The 24,377-nt window shown below is 53.0% G+C and overlaps 1 protein-coding gene across 5 annotated transcripts in view; it reads left to right on the forward strand.

Annotated features, from left to right (window-relative positions):
• SYNE3 (spectrin repeat containing nuclear envelope family member 3) overlaps window positions 1–24,377 on the forward strand; it is a 199,381-nt gene that overhangs the window by 100,373 nt on the left and 74,631 nt on the right. For all 5 annotated transcript variants that reach the window (XM_063947611.1, XM_063947615.1, XM_063947614.1 and 2 more), the window contains 2 exons: window positions 17,578–17,727; window positions 18,034–18,206. In XM_063947611.1, the coding sequence (XP_063803681.1) occupies window positions 17,578–17,727; window positions 18,034–18,206 (323 nt within the window). The remainder of the gene's footprint in view (window positions 1–17,577; window positions 17,728–18,033; window positions 18,207–24,377) is intronic.

Raw genomic sequence — 24,377 nt, forward strand, 5'->3', positions numbered from 1 at the left:
GCACACTTCACACTCCGGTCACTGAGGGTGCAGGGCGCTGGGGGGGAGCGCCCTGAGACGCAATAAACCACTATAAAAACCTTATATGGCTAAAGAAATGCATCACATATAGCTCCTGGGCTATATGGATGCATTTAACCCCTGCCAGTTTTCCTGAAAAAAGCGGGAGAAAAGGCCGCCGTGAAGGGGGCGGAGCCTTTCTCCTCAGCACACAAGCGCCATTTTCTTTCACAGCTCCGCTGGAAGGACGGCTCCCTGACTCTCCCCTGCAGTCCTGCTACAAGAATCAGGGTAAAACAAGAGAGGGGGGGCACTATTGGCAGCTAATATAAAACAGCAGCTATAAAGGGAGAAACACTTACATAAGGTTATCCCTGTATATATATAGCGCTCTGGTGTGTGCTGGCAAACTCTTCCTCTGTCTCCCCAAAGGGCTCGTGGGGTCCTGTCCTCTTTCAGAGCATTCCCTGTGTGTGTGCTGGGTGTCGGTACGATTGTGTCGACATGTATGAGGAGGAAAATGATGTGGAAGCAGAGCAATTGCCTGTGTTAGTGATGTCACCCCCTAGGGAGTCGACACCTGACTGGATGGTCGTATTTAAAGAATTACGTGACAATGTCAGCACTTTGCAAAAAACTGTTGACGACATGAGACAGCCGGCAAATCAATTAGTGCCTGTTCAGGCCTCTCAGACACCGTCAGGGGCGCTAAAACGCCCGTTACCTCAGATGGTCGACACAGACCCAGACACGGATACTGAATCCAGTGTCGACGGTGAGGAGACAAACGTAATGTCCAGTAGGGCCACACGTTACATGATCACGGCAATGAAGGAGGCATTGAATATTTCTGACACTACAAGTACCACAAAAAAGGGTATTATGTGGGGTGTGAAAAAACTACCAGTAGTTTTTCCTGAATCAGATGAATTAAATGAGGTGTGTGATAAAGCGTGGTTTTCCCCCGATAAAAAACTGCTGATTTCTAATAAATTATTGGCACTATACCCTTTCCCGCCAGAGGTTAGGGCACGTTGGGAAACACCTCCTAGGGTAGATAAGGCGCTCACACGCTTATCAAAACAAGTGGCGTTACCGTCTCCCGATACGGCCGCCCTCAAGGAACCAGCTGATAGAAGGCTGGAAAATATCCTAAAAGGTATATACACACATACTGGTGTTATACTGCGACCAGCAATCGCCTCAGCCTGGATGTGCAGCGCTGGAGTGGCTTGGTCGGATTCCCTGACTGAAAATATTGATACCCTGGATAGGGACAGTATATTATTAACTATAGAGCATTTAAAGGATGCATTACTATATATGCGAGATGCACAGAGGGATATTTGCACCCTGGCATCTAGAGTGAGTGCGATGTCCATTTCTGCCAGAAGAGCGTTATGGACGCGACAGTGGTCAGGTGATGCGGATTCCAAACGACATATGGAAGTATTGCCGTATAAAGGGGAGGAGTTATTTGGGGTCGGTCTATCGGACCTGGTGGCCACGGCAACGGCTGGAAAATCCACCTTTTTACCCCAGGTCACCTCTCAGCAGAAAAAGACACCGTCTTTTCAAACTCAGTCCTTTCGTCCCCATAAGGGCAAGCGGGCAAAAGGCCACTCATTTCTGCCCCGGGGCAGAGGAAGGGGAAAAAGACTGCACCAGGCAGCCTCTTCCCAGGAGCAGAAGCCCTCCCCCGCTTCTGCCAAGTCTTCAGCATGACGCTGGGGCTCTACAAGCGGACTCAGGCACGGTGGGGGGCCGTCTCAAGAATTTCAGCGCGCAGTGGGCTCACTCGCAAGTGGACCCCTGGATCCTGCAGGTAGTATCACAGGGGTACAAATTGGAATTCGAGACGTCTCCCCCTCGCCGGTTCCTGAAGTCTGCTCTACCAACGTCTCCCTCCGACAGGGAGGCGGTAGTGGAAGCTATTCACAAGCTGTATTCCCAGCAGGTGATAATCAAGGTACCCCTCCTACAACAGGGAAAGGGGTATTATTCCACGCTGTTTGTGGTACCGAAGCCGGACGGCTCGGTGAGACCAATTTTAAATCTAAAATCCTTGAACACTTACATAAAAAGGTTCAAATTCAAGATGGAGTCACTCAGAGCAGTGATAGCGAACCTGGAAGAAGGGGACTATATGGTATCTCTAGACATCAAAGATGCTTATCTCCATGTCCCAATCTACCCTTCTCACCAAGGGTACCTCAGGTTTGTGGTACAAAACTGTCATTATCAGTTTCAGACGCTGCCGTTTGGATTGTCCACGGCACCACGGGTCTTTACCAAGGTAATGGCCGAAATGATGATTCTTCTTCGAAGAAAAGGCGTCTTAATTATCCCTTACTTGGACGATCTCCTGATAAGGGCAAGGTCCAGGGAACAGTTAGAGGTCGGAGTAGCACTATCTCAGGTAGTGCTACGTCAGCACGGGTGGATCCTAAATATCCCAAAATCACAGCTGATTCCAACAACACGTCTACTGTTCCTGGGGATGATTCTGGACACAGTCCAGAAAAAGGTGTTTCTCCCGGAGGAGAAGGCCAGGGAGTTATCCGAGCTAGTCAGGAAACTCCTAAAACCAGGCCAAGTGTCAGTGCATCAATGCACGAGAGTCCTGGGAAAAATGGTGGCTTCTTACGAAGCGATTCCATTCGGAAGATTCCATGCAAGAACTTTTCAGTGGGATCTGCTGGACAAATGGTCCGGATCGCATCTTCAGATGCATCAGCGGATAACCCTATCTCCAAGGACAAGGGTGTCTCTCCTGTGGTGGTTACAGAGTGCTCATCTTCTAGAGGGCCGCAGATTCGGCATTCAGGATTGGATGCTGGTGACCACCGATGCCAGCCTGAGAGGCTGGGGAGCAGTCACACAGGGAAGAAATTTCCAGGGCTTGTGGTCAAGCATGGAAACGTCTCTTCACATAAATATCCTGGAACTAAGGGCCATTTACAATGCCCTAAGTCAAGCAAGGCCTCTGCTTCAGGGTCAGTCGGTATTGATCCAATCGGACAACATCACGGCAGTCGCCCACGTCAACAGACAGGGCGGCACAAGAAGCAGGAGGGCAATGGCAGAAGCTGCAAGGATTCTTCGCTGGGCGGAAAATCATGTGGTGACACTGTCAGCAGTGTTCATTCCTGGAGTGGACAACTGGGAAGCAGACTTCCTCAGCAGACACGACCTCCACCCGGGGGAGTGGGGACTTCACCCAGAAGTCTTTCAAGTGATTGTAAACCGTTGGGAAAAACCAAAGGTGGACATGATGGCGTCCCGTCTCAACAAAAAACTGGACAGATATTGCGCCAGGTCTAGGGACCCTCAGGCAATAGCGGTGGACGCTCTGGTAACACCGTGGGTGTACCAGTCGGTGTATGTGTTCCCTCCTCTGCCTCTCATACCCAAAGTACTGAGAATCATAAGAAGGAGAGGAGTAAGAACTATACTCGTGGCTCCGGATTGGCCAAGAAGAACTTGGTACCCGGAACTGCAAGAGATGCTCACGGAGGACCCGTGGCCTCTACCTCTAAGAAAGGACCTGCTCCAGCAGGGACCTTGTCTGTTCCAAGACTTACCGCGGCTGCGTTTGACGGCATGGCGGTTGAACGCCGGATCCTGATGGAAAAAGGCATTCCAGATGAAGTCATCCCTACCCTGATCAAAGCCAGGAAGGATGTAACCGCGAAACATTATCACCGCATTTGGCGAAAATATGTTGCGTGGTGTGAGGCCAAGAAGGCCCCCACAGAGGAATTTCAACTGGGTCGTTTCCTGCATTTCCTGCAAGCAGGACTGTCTATGGGCCTAAAATTAGGATCCATTAAGGTTCAAATTTCGGCCCTGTCGATCTTCTTCCAGAAAGAACTGGCTTCAGTGCCTGAAGTTCAGACGTTTGTCAAGGGGGTACTGCATATACAGCCTCCTTTTGTGCCACCAGTGGCACCTTGGGATCTCAATGTAGTTTTAGGGTTCCTAAAATCACATTGGTTTGAACCACTCACCACTGTGGAATTAAAATATCTCACATGGAAGGTGGTCATGCTGTTAGCTCTGGCGTCAGCCAGGCGTGTCTCAGAATTGGCGGCTTTGTCATATAAAAGCCCTTACCTAATTTTTCATTCAGACAGGGCAGAATTGAGGACTCGTCCTCAATTTCTCCCTAAGGTGGTTTCAGCGTTTCACATGAACCAACCTATTGTGGTGCCTGCGGCTACTAGGAACTTGGAGGACTCCAAGTTGTTGGACGTAGTTGTGAGCGGCTAACAAGGGATGTACCGCCTGCTGCTGTGCAGGTGTCGTCACTCCACCCACCTGTGCAACGCCGCCGCAGACGATTTCCAGGCACGCCAGAGACTTCACTCTCGAGACCACTCCTCAGGGCGGACACCACCTCACCGCGGACGACAGGGGTCTGGAAAGAGAGGAATATGTCGGTTGAGACGTACGCCCGACCTCCGCCTGGAGTACGGGACACGTCAGGGGTAGCCGCGACCTTAACCGGCTGGGCGGAAGGTCATCACTGGCCAATAGGCCTCAGCTACCCAATTCTCACACACTCGCACTCTCGCACGTTGTGTGGTGAGAGGGGGGTCCTCGCGTCCGCGAGCAAACCCTCCGGACCGGTATACAGGGGGGATGACCGACAGACAGACACAGGGTGATACTCACTTCCAACTTGCGGGTCACCTTGATTGTCGCACCTCTCCACTCCTGTTGGGACAAGAAGAACAACCTCCCTACCTGCAGGCTACTCTACGGCTAACAACGATACAGCCAACTACGCCTGCCTAACAAACTAACTCAAACAACTGGAGGCTACTGGTTCTGCCCCAATCAACGGAGACTGTACTAATTAACACGTGCACTACCCGGCAAGTCAGTGGAACACTTCCCCGGCCTAACAGTATACCCCGATTTACTAGTCCTACCTTCCGGATGTTGGACACCAGCCGGTGCCTTCGGTTCACAAGGGAGGGCGGGGGTCTGGAACAGACTGGCCCACTTCCGATGACCGGGGGATGGCGACGTGTGGGACGGGAACGTTACTCCACACTTCCAATCCCCTGGGTCATACACCGCGTGGGGCCGGTCGGCTTCAAACAGCAACCTCTGACCCCTCGAGAGCTGCTGCACAGCCCACTTCCAGCCGGAAGGGCGCAGGCAGGAGCCTGAAGGAGGGGCACAGGCCTGGGGCCTGGAGTGAGGGCACAGGCCTGGGGCCTGGAGTGAGGGCACAGGCCTGGGGCCTGGAGTGAGGGCACAGGCCTGGGGCCTGGAGTGAGGGCACAGGCCTGGGGCCTGGAGTGAGGGCACAGGCCTGGGGCCTGGAGTGAGGGCACAGGCTTGAGGCCTGGAGTGAGGGCACAGGCCTGGGGTGAGGGCACAGGCCTGGAGTGAGGGCACAGGCCTGGGGCCTGGAGTGAGGGCACAGGCTTGAGGCCTGGAGGGAGGGCACAGGCCTGGGGCCTGGAGAGAGGGCACAGGCCTGGGGCCTGGAGGGAGGGCACAGGCCTGGGGAGAGCACAGGCCGGAGCCTGGAGAGAGGGCACAGGCTTGAGGCCTGGAGGGAGGGCACAGGCCTGGGGCCTGGAGTGGGCACAGGCCGGAGGCCTGCCTAACGTGCACACAGGCCGACAGGGCCTGACTCTGCCCGCAGGCCTAGTGCCTGTCCCTGGTGCTTTAGGGAGGATTATATATAGGTAGAGGTGGCCCAGGGCCGCCTACCTGTCGCGGAGGGAGAGGCTGCAGCGGGGAGCTTCGTTAGCTCTTTTGCTCTCCACACGCTGCAGCACTCTCCGCCGGACATCCGCCGCTGGTCGCCGTCTTCCGTCTTCCTGGGTGCCTCCGCCGACGTCTTCCTCCGCACCGCCGACGTCTTCTTCCGCACCGCCGATGTCTTCTTCTCCGCCGACGTCTTCTTCCGCAGGAGCTCTTCTTCCTCTTCTGTCCTCGTCCGCCGTCCGACTGACTGGTCCCGCTCCGCAGCGCCTCTTATATGGCGCCGGGAGCGGGCGGAGCTATGACGCGGCGAGCCCCGATTGGCTCGCCGCGGCGAGCTCTGATTGGCGGCCGAGGCGCGAGCCCTGATTGGCTCGCGCTTGGCGCGCCGTTTGAAATACGCCGCTGGGATTGGAGGGGCTTGAATCCTTTCGGATGCAAGCCCCTCCAGACTGGAAACCGCCCGCCGCTCCGTGGAGGGGAAAGTGGTAATCCCCTTCACATTTCCCCCCCCTTTGTCCTTTGTGGTCTCCACAAAGCAAGAATCCGACCACACAAAGTTCGGATCCGCGTAGCGAGGGCCCGGAACGCCCCTATTTGAGCGCAGAGAGCGCCTTGGCAGGGGAGAGGCCACTACTTCGGCTGGGGGTTGAGGTTCCGATGCCTCCTCCGGATGATTCTCCTCCACCGGCAACCACCATTCCTCGTCTGACAGAGGGGTCAGAGCGTCCTCGATAGGGGCCCCTAACCCGTCCTCCGCTGCCGGGGACTCAGCCCCGCTCGCCGGATCCGGGAACGGACAAGGTCGCAGTTTACTACGATGTAACGTGCGCAGGCGTCTCGTCCCATCGGTAGACTCCACTTGATACACTGGTCCCCCCGGGTCCAAGCGACGGCGAACAAGGTATGGGGTTACTTCCCACCGTTCGGACAATTTCCCCCCTGGGCGAACCTTTCGCACCAACACTCGCTGGCCCACGGCCAACGATCCAGGCTCGTGGGACCTCACAGGTGGATGCTGGTGGTCGGCGATCAGCCTCCCAGCCAACTCGTGCGCCGCCTTCAGACGTAGGTGATGGTCCTCGACCCATTCGGCAGGGGCGAGGGGCGTTACCTCCTCAGTCCCGGACAGTTGTAAGTCGTGTGCCTCCCGTCCGGGTCGGCCGAACAACAAGAAAAAAGGTGAAAATCCCGTGGTGTGGTGAACTCTGTTGTTGTAAGTCCAGACCAGCTCCTGAACACGTTCGGGCCATCGCTGCTTCTCGGCACGCTCCAACACGCGGAGCATCTGCAGCAGAGTCCGGTTGAATCTCTCGCAGGCGCCATTCCCCTGCGGATGGTAAGGTGTCGTGCGGGACTTTTGAACGCCATAAAGCTGGCAGAGGCGCTCCATCAGCTGCCCCTGGAAACAGGCACCCTGGTCCGAATGGATCCGCTCAGGACAACCGTACTGCCGAATGAAATGTTCGACGATCGCTCGTGTTGCCGACTCTGCGGTCTGGTTTCGGGTGGGAACCACTACCGTGAATTTAGTGAAGTGGTCAGTCATTACCAAGGCATACTGGTGCCCACTTACAGATTCCCCGACCAACACGTAGTCGATCATCAGCATCTCCAGTGGCCGACTGGTCCGGATCGTCTGGATGGGCACGTGTTGTTCCGGTGGTTTAACTACCGCACACCGCCTGCACTCACGACACACCTGGTCCACGACCGCTTGCAGCCGGGGGGCGAAATATTGGCGTCTCAACCAATGGTATGTCTTATAGGGTCCCAAATGGGCCCCTTGCTCGTGCGCCTCTTCCACCAGCGACCGCACCCGGGCTTCTGGCACGACCATCTGCTCCACAGTACGCATAGCAGCGTCTCCGCAAGGTACCAGCGCAGACCCGCAAATGGTCCCAACGACGTACCACCTTCCTACAGAACCCGGTCAGTCCATCCTGCTCTTGGCGGGATGGCACATGACCCCTCTGTACCCACTGTCGAACGAGGTCCAAATCCTCATCAGCCTGCTGTTCCTGTGCCCAGTCCATCTCCGTGTACCTAAGCAAGGCAGTCTGGGCGTTTTGTCGGTACAACTCTCCGGCCGTGGCCTGCCGCACACGAGTGAGATCCGGCATTTCTTCGCCGCAGTCCTCTTCTTCCCCACCAGGTTCGGGGGTTTCCACCGGAAAACGAGACAGGGCATCTGCGTTGGCATTACTCTTCCCCGGTCGATAGCGGATTTTGTAGGAGAACTTGGCCAACCTGGCCACCCATCGTTGCTCCAAGGCACCCAACTTGGCGGTCTCCAGGTACGCCAAGGGGTTGTTATCCGTGAAAATATCCACGTGGGTGGCGGTCAAGTACTCCGCAAACTTCTCGGTCACGGCCCACACCACTGCCAGTAGCTCCAACTTGAAGGAACTGTAGTTGTCTGGGTTCCTTTCGGTCTCTCGCAGGCTACGACTGCCGTAAGCAATCACCCGCTCCTGCCCATCCTGGACCTGAGCCAAGACCGCGCCCAACCCCTGTAGACTCCCATCCGTGTATAGGACGAAGGGCTTCTCGAAGTCTGCGTACCCCAACACTGGAGCTTCCGTGAGACTTCCTTTCAGTTGGTCAAAGGCCAGGTTCTGCGCTTCTCCCCAAGTCTCCAGGGCAGCTTTCTTAGTGGTCGCAATCCCCCTAAGCAAGGCATGTAGGGGTTCCGCGATCCGGGCGAAATCCTTGATGAAGCGCCGGTAGTACCCCACCAAGCCCAGAAATGCCCGCAATTCCGTGACGGTGGTGGGCACCTTCCATTCCTGGACGGCCGCCACTTTGCTGGGGGTTGGGTACACCCCATCACGTGACACTACATGCCCGAGGTACTCCAAGCTGGATTTCAACAGGTGGCACTTCCGGGGCTTGAGCTTCAGGCCGTATGCTTCCAACCGCTGAAGAACCAGGTCGAGTCGAGCAAAGTGTTCCTCCAAGGTCGGGGCGAACACAATGATGTCGTCCAAGTAAATCAGCAAGGCTTCAAAGTTCAAGTCTCCCAAGCACCGTTCCATCATCCGCTGGAAGGTGGCGGGTGCATTGTTTAACCCAAACGGCATGCGGCAGAATTCGAACAACCCCATGGGAGTGACGAATGCGGTCTTCTCCCTATCCTGGGGGGCCACCGGCACTTGCCAGTATCCACTGGCCAGGTCCAGGGTCGAAAAAAACTTCGCATTGCCCAGTGCAGCTAGGGACTCCTCGATCCTAGGGAGAGGGTAAGCGTCCCGGACGGTGCAACTGTTCAGCTTCCGGTAGTCCACACAGAACCGGATAGTCCCGTCCTTCTTCCGGACTAAGACTATGGGTGCAGCCCAGGGACTTTTGCTCTCCTGGATCACGTGGTTGTCCAGCATCTGACGCAACATGCTCTTTACTTCCTGGTACAACCGGGGCGGTATCGGCCGATACCGCTCCCGAACCGGGGGGGCGTCTCCGGTGCGGATCTCATGCTGCAGGTCCTCCGTATACCCAAAATCTTCCTCATGCCGGGAGAACACCTTCTGACGGTTCCAGAGCATCTGGTCCAGCTTGGCTACGTCCCCGGCCGCGCACTCTTCCAGCGACACGTCCATCTGTGTACGGATCATGGTACCGTTCCACTCGGGGCAGGGCCCCTCCTGCTCCTCCACTTGAACGGATAACGCCCATGCCTCGGAAGCCTCTGGCCGTAGGGACAGTTTACGCATACCCTGAACGCTATTCTCGTGAATCGCCACCACCTGAGCGATAACTGTCCCAGCCGGGACTCGGCAAAGCTGGTCGGTAAGATTGCAAAAGCGGACGGAGACCTTTCCACCGGTCACCACCGACACGGTCCGTGCCACCATCACTCCAGACCCTACCCTCAGCACATCAGTGGGCTCGACCATCACCTCCATGCCATTTAGGCTCTGATGGGTCCGCACTTCCAGAGGGATCAGGACTTCCTGGCGAGGTGGCAACTCCAGGCGCTGGTGGTGACCGACCTTCAAAAGGCCCAGGTGCTCTTCGATTGTCCCTAGGGCCCTGATTCCCCGTCGTCCCACTTGTTGGAGTGCCTGCTGGACGGGGCGCTGGACTCCCAGGTTCCTCCAATATTGTGGCCCATTTTCCTGGAACAAGAGCTGGTCGAGATGTCGGAGTACATTCATCCCGAGGATCACTGGGCCATGGCTCAGTCCCGGGCTGCTGACTACCAGCAGCCCCTTCCTACCCAGCTCTCGGCCACAAACTACCATCTCCATCCACACCACCCCCACCACGGGAATGGGTAGGTTATTAGCCGCCGTGAGGGTAATGAAGCTCTCGGACACCTCACTTTTAAGATGGGCGTAATGTTCAAGAAAACAGGCCTCAGAAATGGTGGATACCTGAGAGCCGGTATCCAACAAGCAGGACTGATCTTTCCCGCCGAGGCGGCTGACTACCACGGGACACTCTCCTACCAATTCAGCCTGTTCGTTAATGGCTGATCTCTCCCCATCGCTCCCCCCCACGGGTGGTCCCGTTACCGCGAGGGAGGTCAGTTTAACTGTGCCTCCGGGATTGCTTCGGTACAGGTCCGCGCAATATGCCCATACCGATGGCATCGGTAACAACGAGGGCCCCGGCCCTCTCCCGGACGGCCGTCCGGTTCCGCGCCTCGCCCACGGGGCCGCCTGGTGTCCCGCTCACGGGACTCCGTGCCCCGCTGGTCACGCCGGTACACTTCCTCCCTCAGCTGGGAGACCTCTTCCCTCATTTCTTTAGTCACCCGAAGGAAGGCCTCTTTCAGGTCTTGCACGCAGGTCTCTAAGGGATTGGTCTCCCGGCTAGCCACGGGCGCGGAGATCGGCTGTACCCACTGGGGAAAAACGGCGTGTGGCCCGTAATTGGCATTGCGGTCCCTGGCTACGGCGTCGATCTCCACCTGATGGAAGGTCAGGGTGTCATCCTGGGATATCTTATCCAGCATCACCTGCCTCAGGGGCACGTTCCGGAGTCCCATGGCGAACTGGTCCCGCAATATTTGGCTGGTGTTGGTGAGCGCCCCAAACCCATCGGGGTCTTTCCGGCGCACTTCTCCCATCATCTCTTGGAGCGCGTTTGCATACTGGGGGATGGACTCATCCTCCCTCTGGAACCGGCCAAACAGACGCTGCCGGAGGGTCCCCGCCGAGGAGGTGTCGCCATAAATATCCCCCAGGATATTATAGATCTCCTCCAGCTCCTCGCGTTCATCGTCGGGCCGCAAGAGAATCGTCCGACGAGCCTCGCCTTCCAGAGAATTCAGGGCGAGGGGCACCTGCAGGTCGTCGGGCACCCGATAGATGAGGAATGTCGCCTCTAGTCGGGCCTTCCAGTCCTCTAAGGTCATATTGCGACCGTCGTAACGGGGTAGGTGGGCGAGGGCTGGTCCGACGTTGAGTCGACGCGACGACCTCCGTCGCTCGTCGTCCGTTCCCCTCGCCACCACATCAGTGGAGCTGGCAGTCGAGCCTCTCCGAGTGCGTGGTTTCGGCGCATCTGTCCACGGCTTCTCGGCCGTGGGTAGTGACCGATCTTCGTCCATCCTGCCGACTACGCCAAGTGTGAGCGGCTAACAAGGGATGTACCGCCTGCTGCTGTGCAGGTGTCGTCACTCCACCCACCTGTGCAACGCCGCCGCAGACGATTTCCAGGCACGCCAGAGACTTCACTCTCGAGACCACTCCTCAGGGCGGACACCACCTCACCGCGGACGACAGGGGTCTGGAAAGAGAGGAATATGTCGGTTGAGACGTACGCCCGACCTCCGCCTGGAGTACGGGACACGTCAGGGGTAGCCGCGACCTTAACCGGCTGGGCGGAAGGTCATCACTGGCCAATAGGCCTCAGCTACCCAATTCTCACACACTCGCACTCTCGCACGTTGTGTGGTGAGAGGGGGGTCCTCGCGTCCGCGAGCAAACCCTCCGGACCGGTATACAGGGGGGATGACCGACAGACAGACACAGGGTGATACTCACTTCCAACTTGCGGGTCACCTTGATTGTCGCACCTCTCCACTCCTGTTGGGACAAGAAGAACAACCTCCCTACCTGCAGGCTACTCTACGGCTAACAACGATACAGCCAACTACGCCTGCCTAACAAACTAACTCAAACAACTGGAGGCTACTGGTTCTGCCCCAATCAACGGAGACTGTACTAATTAACACGTGCACTACCCGGCAAGTCAGTGGAACACTTCCCCGGCCTAACAGTATACCCCGATTTACTAGTCCTACCTTCCGGATGTTGGACACCAGCCGGTGCCTTCGGTTCACAAGGGAGGGCGGGGGTCTGGAACAGACTGGCCCACTTCCGATGACCGGGGGATGGCGACGTGTGGGACGGGAACGTTACTCCACACTTCCAATCCCCTGGGTCATACACCGCGTGGGGCCGGTCGGCTTCAAACAGCAACCTCTGACCCCTCGAGAGCTGCTGCACAGCCCACTTCCAGCCGGAAGGGCGCAGGCAGGAGCCTGAAGGAGGGGCACAGGCCTGGGGCCTGGAGTGAGGGCACAGGCCTGGGGCCTGGAGTGAGGGCACAGGCCTGGGGCCTGGAGTGAGGGCACAGGCCTGGGGCCTGGAGTGAGGGCACAGGCCTGGGGCCTGGAGTGAGGGCACAGGCTTGAGGCCTGGAGTGAGGGCACAGGCCTGGGGTGAGGGCACAGGCCTGGAGTGAGGGCACAGGCCTGGGGCCTGGAGTGAGGGCACAGGCTTGAGGCCTGGAGGGAGGGCACAGGCCTGGGGCCTGGAGAGAGGGCACAGGCCTGGGGCCTGGAGGGAGGGCACAGGCCTGGGGAGAGCACAGGCCGGAGCCTGGAGAGAGGGCACAGGCTTGAGGCCTGGAGGGAGGGCACAGGCCTGGGGCCTGGAGTGGGCACAGGCCGGAGGCCTGCCTAACGTGCACACAGGCCGACAGGGCCTGACTCTGCCCGCAGGCCTAGTGCCTGTCCCTGGTGCTTTAGGGAGGATTATATATAGGTAGAGGTGGCCCAGGGCCGCCTACCTGTCGCGGAGGGAGAGGCTGCAGCGGGGAGCTTCGTTAGCTCTTTTGCTCTCCACACGCTGCAGCACTCTCCGCCGGACATCCGCCGCTGGTCGCCGTCTTCCGTCTTCCTGGGTGCCTCCGCCGACGTCTTCCTCCGCACCGCCGACGTCTTCTTCCGCACCGCCGATGTCTTCTTCTCCGCCGACGTCTTCTTCCGCAGGAGCTCTTCTTCCTCTTCTGTCCTCGTCCGCCGTCCGACTGACTGGTCCCGCTCCGCAGCGCCTCTTATATGGCGCCGGGAGCGGGCGGAGCTATGACGCGGCGAGCCCCGATTGGCTCGCCGCGGCGAGCTCTGATTGGCGGCCGAGGCGCGAGCCCTGATTGGCTCGCGCTTGGCGCGCCGTTTGAAATACGCCGCTGGGATTGGAGGGGCTTGAATCCTTTCGGATGCAAGCCCCTCCAGACTGGAAACCGCCCGCCGCTCCGTGGAGGGGAAAGTGGTAATCCCCTTCACATAGTCAGGGCCCTGAAAATATATGTTTCCAGGACGGCTGGAGTCAGAAAATCTGACTCGCTGTTTATCCTGTATGCACCCAACAAGCTGGGTGCTCCTGCTTCTAAGCAGACGATTGCTCGTTGGATTTGTAGTACAATTCAGCTTGCACATTCTGTGGCAGGACTGCCACAGCCAAAATCTGTTAAAGCCCATTCCACAAGGAAAGTGGGCTCATCTTGGGCGGCTGCCCGAGGGGTCTCGGCTTTACAACTTTGCCGAGCAGCTACTTGGTCAGGGGCAAACACGTTTGCAAAATTTTACAAATTCGATACCCTGGCTGAGGAGGACCTGGAGTTCTCTCATTCGGTGCTGCAGAGTCATCCGCACTCTCTCGCCCGTTTGGGAGCTTTGGTATAATCCCCATGGTCCTTACGGAAGTCCCAGCATCCACTAGGACGTCAGAGAAAATAAGAATTTACTTACCGATAATTCTATTTCTCATAGTCCGTAGTGGATGCTGGGCGCCCATCCCAAGTGCGGATTGTCTGCAATACTTGTATATAGTTATTGTTAAAAAAAAATCGGGTTGTTTATTGTTGTGAGCCATCTTTTCAGAGGCTCCTACGTTTATCATACTGTTAACTGGGTTCAGATCACAGGTTGTACAGTGTGATTGGTGTGGCTGGTATGAGTCTTACCCGGGATTCAAAATCCTTCCTTATTATGTACGCTCGTCCGGGCACAGTATCCTAACTGAGGCTTGGAGGAGGGTCATAGGGGGAGGAGCCAGTGCACACCAGCTAGTCTAAAGCTTTTACTTTTGTGCCCAGTCTCCTGCGGAGCCGCTATTCCCCATGGTCCTTACGGAAGTCCCAGCATCCACTACGTACTATGAGAAATAGAATTATCGGTAAGTAAATTCTTATTTTTTCGCCCGTTTTTTAATTCGACACAATTCGACCGTTGAATTCCGGCATGTGGGTGCCGGAATTCAACATATTCAATAAAAAACGGATTAGACAGTCCCGCTGTCGAAAAACGGCCGATTTGACGGATTTTGATTAGACTTGTAAAAATGTAAAAAAAACGGGAAAAACCCCGAAAAAAATTGCGTGGGGTCCCCCCTCCTAAGCATAACCAGCCTCGGGCTCTTCGAGCCGGTCCTGGTTCTAAAAATCCGGGGGGAAAACTGACATGGGATCCCCCGTATTTTTAAAACCAGCACCGGGCTCTGCGCCTGGTGCAAAAAATGCGGGGGACAAAAAGCGTAGGGGTCCCCCGTATTTTTTACACCAGCATCGGGCTCCACTAGCTGGACAGATAATGCCACAGCCGGGGGTCACTTTTATACAGCGCCCTGCGGCCGTGGCATTAAATATCCAACTAGTCACCCCTGGCCGGGGTACCCTGGGGAAAAGGGGACCCCTTCAATCAAGGGGTCCCCCCCCAGCCACCCAAGGGCCAGGGGTGAAGCCCGACGCTGTCCCCCCCATCCAAGGGCTGCGGATGGGGGGCTGATAGCCTTGAGTAAAATGATAGAATATTGTTTTTTCCAGAAGAACTACAAGTCCCAGCAAGCCTCCCCCGCAAGCTGGTACTTGGAGAACCACAAGTACCAGCATGCGGGTGGAAAAATGGGCCCGCTGGTACCTGTAGTTCTACTGGGAAAAAAATACCCAAATAAAAACAGGAGACACACACCGTGATAGTAAAAGTTTATTTCATACATGTCGACACACACATACTTACCTATGTTGACCCACCGACTGCCACGCCCCCCTCGTCACTGAAGAATCCGGGGTACCTGTGAATAAAATTATACTCACCTGATCCAGTGTCCGGATCTTTTTAAATAATCCTCGTACTTGGCAAAACAACAAAACGGCAACCCGGACCAAACGGACTGAAAGGGGTCCCATGTTTACACATGGGACCCCTTTCCACGAATGCCGGGACCCCACGTGACTCCTGTCACAGAGGGTCCCTTCAGCCAATCAGCGAGCGCAACGTCGTGGCACTCTGCTGATTGGCTATGCGCGTCTGAGCTGTCAGACAGCGCATCGCAAAGCCTTACCATTATATTCAATGGTGGGAACTTTGCGGTCAGCGGTGAGGTCACCCGCGGTCAGCCGCATACAGCTAATCAGGAGAGTGCCACGAAGTGGCGCTTCCTGATTGGCTGAAGAGACCTTTCTGTGACAGCGGTCACGGGGGAGTCTCTGCATTCGGGGAAAGGGGTCCCATGTGTAAACATGGGACCCCTTTCAGTCCGCCTGGTCCGGGTGTTCGTTTTTTTTTTTTTTTGCCAAGTACGTGGATTATAATAAAAGACCACAGGACACTGGATCAGGTGAGTATAATTTTATTTTCAGGTACACTGTGGATTCTACTTGGACAAGTGGACAGAGGTCGGCGTGTGAACATAGGTAAGTATGTGTGTGTCGACATGTGTGAAATAAAGTTTTACTCTCACGGTGTGCATGTCCTGTTTTTATTTGGGTATTTTTTTCCAGTAGAACTACAGGTACCAGCGGGCCCGTTTTTCTCCCGCATGCTGGTACTTGTGGTTCTCCAAGTACCAGCTTGCGGGGGAGGCTTGCTGGGACTTGTAGTACTACTGGAAAAAACAATATTCTTTCAATTTTCAAAAGGCTATCAGCCCCCCATCCGCAGCGCTTGGATGGGGGGGACAGCCTCGGGCTTCACTCCTGGCCCTTGGGTGGCTGGAGGGGGGGACCCCTTGATTGAAGGGGTCCCCACTCCTCCAGGGTACCCCGGCCAGGGGTGACTAGTTGCGTATTTAATGCCACGGCCGCAGGGCGCTGTATAAAAGTGACCCCCGGCTGTGGCATTATCTACCCAGCTAGTGGAGCCCGATGCTGGTGTAAAAAATACGGGGGACCCCTGCGCTTTTTGTACCCCGTATTTTTTGCACCAGCACCAGGCGCAGAGCCCGGTGCTGGTTTTAAAAATACGGGGGATCCCATGTCAGTTTTTCCCCCGGATTTTTAGAACCAGGACCGGCTCGAAGAGCCCGAGGCTGGTTATGCTTAGGAGGGGGGACCCCACACATTTTTTTTTCTGATTTTTACCATTCCATTAAAAAAAAATATATATATATATATATATATAGATACAAATGGATGTGCGGCACTCCAGACGACTTGAAATAACGAGACTCAGGCAGTAAATGAAAGCAACGTTTCAATGTTTAACACATCGTCTTCAAGCCTGAAGACGATGTGTTAAACATTGAAACGTTGCTTTCATTTACTGCCTGAGTCTCGTTATTTCAAGTCGTCTGGAGTGCCGCACATCCATTTGTATCTATTGAACTTCACATTGCGGGCACCCGGCGCAGGTGTACAGCTGATGGGAGAGCCGGTACTTTCTGGTTTTATATATATATATATATATATATATATTTTATTTTTTATTTTTTTAAATATATAAATAATACTTGTGCCTCCAAAATAGACAAACCAAGTACCTAATCCCTTCTAATATAAATAGATATGCTATTACCAATAAAAAAAACACAAAAAAACATGTTTTTAGAAAATTTTATTAGATTCCGCCAGCAAAGTGTGGCGGATTGAAAATGACGAATTTACTGTATAAAAGCACTGTTGTCGAATTTACAATCTTCAATTGAATATACTTTTGTCGAATTGCCGCATTTGTACCATTGCAGAAATGTCGAATTTGACAAATGTCGAATTTCAAAAAGTCAAATTTTGAAAGTCCGTTTTTTTTGACGAAAAGTACTGAATTGCATTGTCGAAATTTTTTTTTTTGGGCGAAAATGTCCCGTTTTTCGACATTTTCGGGAATTCGACCGCAATTGCATATACCCCATAGTGTAATACTGTTTTCTTTAAAAATACAGTTTTTAATCAACAGAAACTTTGTGTACAGTACAGTAAAGATTAAACTTAATTATGTAGTTACTTTGATGCTCTAAAGTCTCTCAAACTTAGGTTCAGGAAAGGATTGGGAAAACGTTTCTCCCCCTGATGAAGTTCACAAAGGATAAAATGCGCTGGAATGTGAACCTGGGACTTTTTGGACACTTGACCTTATCTTGGGTTCCTTCCTTTCCTGAATGTAGATGTGAGAGACTTTAGAGCAGCAAAGACGCTACAAATGCCACAGGAATACTTTGTAGGATTCCCTTTATAAGGGCACTGGGAAGCCATCAGTGACCTATTCCTGTATGGGGTGAAGTGGTAAACGGCAGACAGTACTCTGTTTTTCAGTATTTATTTTTAGAAAAATCATATGGAAACTGCATAATATAATCTGTGTGTAAATGTTAATAACGTTTGTTTCATTTGTATGTCATACAGAATAACATAAGGAAAAGTAAAGAGAATATTAATAACCACTGGTTATTCAACAAGACACTGCAAGACCTCCAGCACTGGATCATGGTAACCCGAGGGAGGCTGGAGGCATACCAGGACGGCAGCAAGGAATGGGAGGAGAGAGATATTGAGGTACAGATTATGTGAATCTTATGTGGGGTGGATTTTAGGCATGAGAGGGTTGGCAATGGGGAAACAGCTTCAGAAGAGAGAATGGTCATAGCTAGGGGCATAACTAGTGGATTCTATAGAATTCTGAATGGTAGCACCCTCTTCCCAAAGATCTCCCTTGTCCATGAAAGACATATTCAGTATGTGTCCCAATAAGCACATATCCACCACGAACCCCACTTGTTGCACCCCAGGTCATGAGGTAAGACATCCAAGTTGTAAACCCCTCAGTTAAGGCTCCTCCTCCATTCTCTGCTCTGTTTTCAGGTACTGCTGGTTGAGAGCTCAGAAAAGGATCTCCAGCACCTTCAGGTGGAGGCACAGGGTCAGCAGGTGATTGAAACCTCTTCCCCAGAGGGAGCAGCCGCCATCCACTCTGAGATACAGCAGCTCATAGAGTCTTGGGACTCTCTACAGCAGATGATTCAGCAGTTGTCCAGGTGAGACAGCGTCAGTCTATGGCAACTGATGACATCTAAAACTGTATGTATATATATATATATATATATATATATATATATAAATATATACAGCTGGCATATGTGCCCTTTCAAAAAAACATGCACATATTACAGCGTTAGAATGACTACTCAACTGGCTTGGCATGGTACATTTGTTAAATGGAAATTTCATATTTTCGAAGAAGAAATACTGTGTATATCAAACCAAAGTGACTCTTCTCATTACCCAGTGAGAGCTTCCATACCACCGTAATGCCAAATATTCCTCAGAAGGGCTCATTGTGACCTCATATACCACCTATTTACCTTGTATGCAGGGCCGGTTCTAGGTTTTTCTTTTTCATCCACTAGGGGTCACTGGAGTACTCTTGGGATATGGACGGCTTAGCAGAAACAAAGGCACTGAATATTTAAATTTAGAACTCTCCACCCCTCCATATCCCCGAGTACCTCAGTGTAGTATCTCAGTGTTTTTTCTGTGCTCACAGCACTAACAAGGCTTGTGTGGAGTTCCCACACTTGGTGGAAGATTTTATTAATTTTTAATTTTTACTTTTACATTTTACTTTCTCTAACGTCCTAAGTGGATGCTGGGGACTCCGTCAGGACCATGGGGAATAGCGGCTCCGCAGGAGACAGGGCACAAAAATAAAGCTTTAGGATTAGGTGGTGTGTACTGGCTCCTCCCCCTATGACCCTCCTCCAAGCCTCAGTTAGGTTTTTGTGCCCGTCCGAGCAGGGTGCAATCTAGGTGGCTCTCCTAAAGAGCTGCTTAGAAAAAGTTTTTAGGTTTTTTATTTTCAGTGAGTCCTGCTGGCAACAGGCTCACTGCATCGAGGGACTTAGGGGAGAGAATTTCAACTCACTTGCGTGCAGGATGGATTGGATTCTTAGGCTACTGGACACCATTAGCTCCAGAGGGAGTCGGAACACAGGTCTCACCCTGGGGTTCGTCCCGGAGCCGCGCCGCCGACCCCCCTTACAGATGCTGAAGATTGAAGGTCCGGAAACAGGCGGCAGAAGGCTCTTCAGTCTTCATGAAGGTAGCGCACAGCACTGCAGCTGTGTGCCATTGTTGTCACACACTTCACACCAAGCGGTCACGGAGGGTGCAGGGCGCTGCTGGGGGCGCCCTGGGCAGCAATATTTAATACCTTTATGGCAAAAGAATACATCACATATAGCCATTGAGGCTATATGTATGTTTCTCTATCGTCCTAAGTGGATGCTGGGGTTCCTGAAAGGACCATGGGGAATAGCGGCTCCGCAGGAGACAGGGCACAAAAAAGTAAAGCTTTACTAGGTCAGGTGGTGTGCACTGGCTCCTCCCCCTATGACCCTCCTCCAGACTCCAGTTAGATTTTGTGCCCGAACGAGAAGGGTGCAATCTAGGTGGCTCTCCTAAAGAGCTGCTTAGAGAAAGTTTAGTTTAGGTTTTTTTCTTTACAGTGAGTCCTGCTGGCAACAGGATCACTGCAACGTGGGACTTAGGGGGAAAGTAGTAAACTCACCTGCATGCAGAGTGGATTTGCTGCTTGGCTACTGGACACCATTAGCTCCAGAGGGATCGAACACAGGCCCAGCCGTGGAGTCCGGTCCCGGAGCCGCGCCGCCGACCCCCTTGCAGATGCTGAAGCGTGAAGAGGTCCGGAAACCGGCGGCTGAAGACTCCTCAGTCTTCATAAGGTAGCGCACAGCACTGCAGCTGTGCGCCATTTTCCTCTCAGCACACTTCACTGGGCAGTCACTGAGGGTGCAGAGCGCTGGGGGGGGGCGCTCTGAGAGGCAAATATAAACCTTATACAAGGCTAAAAATACCTCACATATAGCCCATAGGGGCTATATGGAGATATTTAACCCCTGCCTGACTGGAAAAATAGCGGGAGAAGAACCCGCCGAAAAAGGGGCGGGGCCTATCTCCTCAGCACACGGCGCCATTTTCTGTCACAGCTCCGCTGGTCAGAACGGCTCCCAGGTCTCTCCCCTGCACTGCACTACAGAAACAGGGTAAAACAGAGAGGGGGGGCACATTAATGGCTATATATATATATATATTAAAGCAGCTATAAGGGAGCACTTAATATAAGGATATCCCTTGTATATATAGCGCTTTGTGGTGTGTGCTGGCAGACTCTCCCTCTGTCTCCCCAAAAGGGCTAGTGGGTCCTGTCTTCATTAGAGCATTCCCTGTGAGTTTGCGGTGTGTGTCGGTACGTGGTGTCGACATGTATGAGGACGATATTGGTGTGGAGGCGGAGCAATTGCCAAATATGCAGATGTCACCCCCCAGGGGGTCGACACCAGAATGGATGCCTTTATTTGTGGAATTACGTGATGGTTTATCTTCCCTTAAACAGTCAGTTGAGGACATGAGGCGGCCGGACAATCAATTAATGCCTGTCCAGGCGCCTCAAACACCGTCAGGGGCTGTAAAACGCCCTTTGCCTCAGTCGGTCGACACAGACCCAGACACGGGCACTGATTCCAGTGACGACGGTAGAAATTCAAACGTATTTTCCAGTAGGGCCACACGTTATATGATTTTGGCAATGAAGGAGACGTTACATTTAGCTGATACTACAGATACCGTAAAACAGGGTATTATGTATGGTGTGAAAAAACTACAAACAGTTTTTCCTGAATCAGAAGAATTAAATGACGTGTGTGATGAAGCGTGGGTTGCTCCTGATAAAAAGTTGATAATTTCAAAAAAGTTATTGGCATTATACCCTTTCCCGCCAGAGGTTAGGGCGCGCTGGGAAACACCCCCTAAGGTGGACAAGGCGCTCACACGCTTATCCAAACAAGTGGCGTTACCCTCTCCTGAGACGGCCGCACTTAAGGATCCATCAGATAGAAAGATGGAAGTTATTCAAAAGAATATATACACACATGCAGGTGTTATACTACGACCAGCTATAGCAACTGCCTGGATGTGCAGTGCTGGAGTAGTTTGGTCAGAATCCCTGATTGAAAATATTGATACCCTAGATAGGGACAATGTTTTACTGTCGTTAGAACAAATAAAGGATGCATTTATCTATATGCGTGATGCACAGAGGGATATTTGCACACTGGCATCTCGGGTGAGTGCTATGTCCATTTCAGCCAGAAGAGCCTTATGGACACGACAGTGGACAGGCGATGCGGATTCAAAACGTCACATGGAGGTTTTGCCGTATAAAGGGGAGGAGTTATTTGGAGTTGGTCTATCAGACTTGGTGGCCACGGCTACTGCCGGGAAATCCACTTTTTTACCTCAAGTCACTCCCCAACAGAGAAAGGCACCGACCTTTCAACCGCAGCCTTTTCGCTCCTACAAAAATAAGAGAGCAAAGGGCTTGTCGTACCTGCCACGAGGCAGAGGAAGAGGGAAGAGACACCAACAGGCAGCTCCTTCCCAGGAACAGAAGCCCTCCCCGGCTCCTGCAAAAACCTCAGCATGACGCTGGGGCCTCTCAAGCGGACTCGGGGACAGTGGGGGGCCGTCTCAAAAATTACAGCGCGCAGTGGGCTCACTCGCAGGTAGACCCCTGGATCCTGCAGATAATATCTCAGGGGTACAGGTTGGAATTAGAGACGGATCCTCCTCATCGTTTCCTGAAGTCTGCCTTACCAACCGTCTCTTCCGAAAGGGAGAGGGTGTTGGAAGCCATTCACAAGCTGTACGCTCAGCAGGTGATAGTCAAAGTACCCCTATTACAACAAGGAAAGGGGTATTATTCCACTCTATTTGTGGTACCGAAGCCGGATGGCTCGGTAAGGCCTATTCTAAATCTGAAGTCCTTGAACCTCTACATAAAAAAGTTCAAGTTCAAGATGGAGTCACTCAGAGCAGTGATAGCGAACCTGGAAGAAGGGGACTTTATGGTATCCTTGGACATCAAGGATGCGTATCTACACGTTCCGATTTACCCCGCACACCAGGGGTACCTCAGGTTCATTGTTCAAAACTGTCACTATCAGTTTCAGACGCTGCCGTTCGGATTGTCCACGGCGCCTCGGGTCTTTACCAAGGTAATGGCCGAGATGATGATTCTTCTTCGAAGAAAAGGCGTATTAGTTATCCCATACTTGGACGATCTCCTAATAAGGGCAAGGTCCAGAGAACAGCTGGAGACAGCTTTAGCACTATCTCAAGAGGTGCTAAGACAACACGGGTGGATTCTGAATATTCCAAAATCCCATTTAATCCCGACAACTCGTCTGCTGTTCCTAGGAATGATTCTGGACACGGTTCAGAAAAAGGTTTTCCTTCCAGAGGAAAAAGCCAAGGAGTTATCCGATCTGGTCAGGAACCTCCTAAAACCAGGAAAAGTGTCAGTACATCAATGCACAAGAGTCCTGGGAAAAATGGTGGCTTCTTACGAAGCAATTCCATTCGGCAGATTCCATGCAAGAATATTCCAAAGGGATCTGTTGGACAAATGGTCAGGGTCGCATCTGCAGATGCACCTGCGAATAACCCTGTCACCAAAGACAAGGGTGTCACTTCTGTGGTGGTTGCAGAAGGCTCACCTATTAGAAGGCCGCAGATTCGGCATTCAGGATTGGATCCTGGTGACCACGGACGCCAGCCTGAGAGGCTGGGGAGCAGTCACACAAGGAAGAAACTTCCAGGGAGTATGGACGAGTCTGGAAAAGTCTCTTCACATAAACATTCTGGAACTAAGAGCAATCTACAATGCTCTAAGCCAGGCGGAACTTCTCCTGCAAGGAAAGCCGGTGTTGATTCAGTCGGACAACATCACGGCGGTCGCCCATGTAAACAGGCAGGGCGGCACAAGAAGCAGGAGTGCAATGGCAGAAGCTGCCAAGATTCTTCGCTGGGCGGAGAATCACGTGATAGCACTGTCAGCAGTGTTCATCCCGGGCGTGGACAACTGGGAAGCAGACTTCCTCAGCAGACACGATCTTCATCCGGGAGAGTGGGGTCTACATCCAGAAGTCTTCAACATGTTAATAGACCGTTGGGAAAGACCAATTGTAGACATGATGGCGTCTCGCCTCAACAAGAAACTGGACAAATATTGCGCCAGGTCAAGAGATCCACAGGCAATAGCTGTGGACGCACTGGTAACTCCTTGGGTGTACCAGTCAGTGTATGTGTTTCCTCCTCTGCCGCTCATACCAAAGGTATTGAAGATCATACGGCAAAGAAGAGTAAGAACAATACTAGTGGTTCCGGATTGGCCGAGAAGGACTTGGTATCCGGAACTTCAAGAGATGCTCACGGACGAACCGTGGCCTCTACCTCTGAGAAGGGACCTGCTACAGCAGGGTCCCTGTCTTTTTCAAGACTTACCGCGGCTGCGTTTGACGGCATGGCGGTTGAACGCCAGATCCTAAAAGGGAAAGGCATTCCAGAAGAAGTCATTCCTACCTTGATTAAGGCACGGAAGGAAGTCACCGTGAAACATTATCACCGCATTTGGCGAAAATATGTAGCGTGGTGCGAGGATCGGAGGGTTCCGACGGAGGAATTCCAACTGGGTCGTTTCCTACATTTCCTGCAATCAGGATTATCTATGGGTCTCAAATTGGGATCCATTAAGGTTCAAATTTCGGCCCTGTCAATATTCTTCCAAAAAGAATTGGCCTCTGTCCCTGAGGTCCAGACTTTTGTCAAGGGAGTACTGCATATACAGCCTCCTGTGGTGCCTCCGGTGGCACCGTGGGATCTAAATGTAGTTTTAGATTTCCTCAAATCCCATTGGTTTGAACCATTGAAAAAGGTGGATTTGAAATATCTCACATTGAAAGTGACTATGTTACTAGCCCTGGCCTCTGCCAGGAGAGTATCTGAATTGGCGGCTTTATCTTATAAAAGTCCTTATCTAATCTTCCATTCGGATAGGGCAGAACTGCGGACTCGTCCGCATTTTCTCCCTAAAGTGGTATCAGCATTTCATCTGAACCAACCTATTGTGGTGCCTGCGGCCACTAGCGACTTGGAGGACTCCAAGTTGTTGGACGTTGTCAGAGCCTTAAAAATATACATTGCAAGGACGGCTGGAGTCAGAAAATCTGACTCGCTGTTTATATTGTATGCACCCAACAAGTTGGGCGCACCTGCTTCTAAGCAGTCGATTGCTCGTTGGATTTGTAACACAATTCAACTTGCACATTCTGTGGCAGGCCTGCCACAGC

Source organism: Pseudophryne corroboree, chromosome 12, assembly GCF_028390025.1.
Source record: "Pseudophryne corroboree isolate aPseCor3 chromosome 12, aPseCor3.hap2, whole genome shotgun sequence".
In the NCBI taxonomy this organism is placed as follows: Eukaryota; Metazoa; Chordata; class Amphibia; order Anura; family Myobatrachidae; genus Pseudophryne; species Pseudophryne corroboree.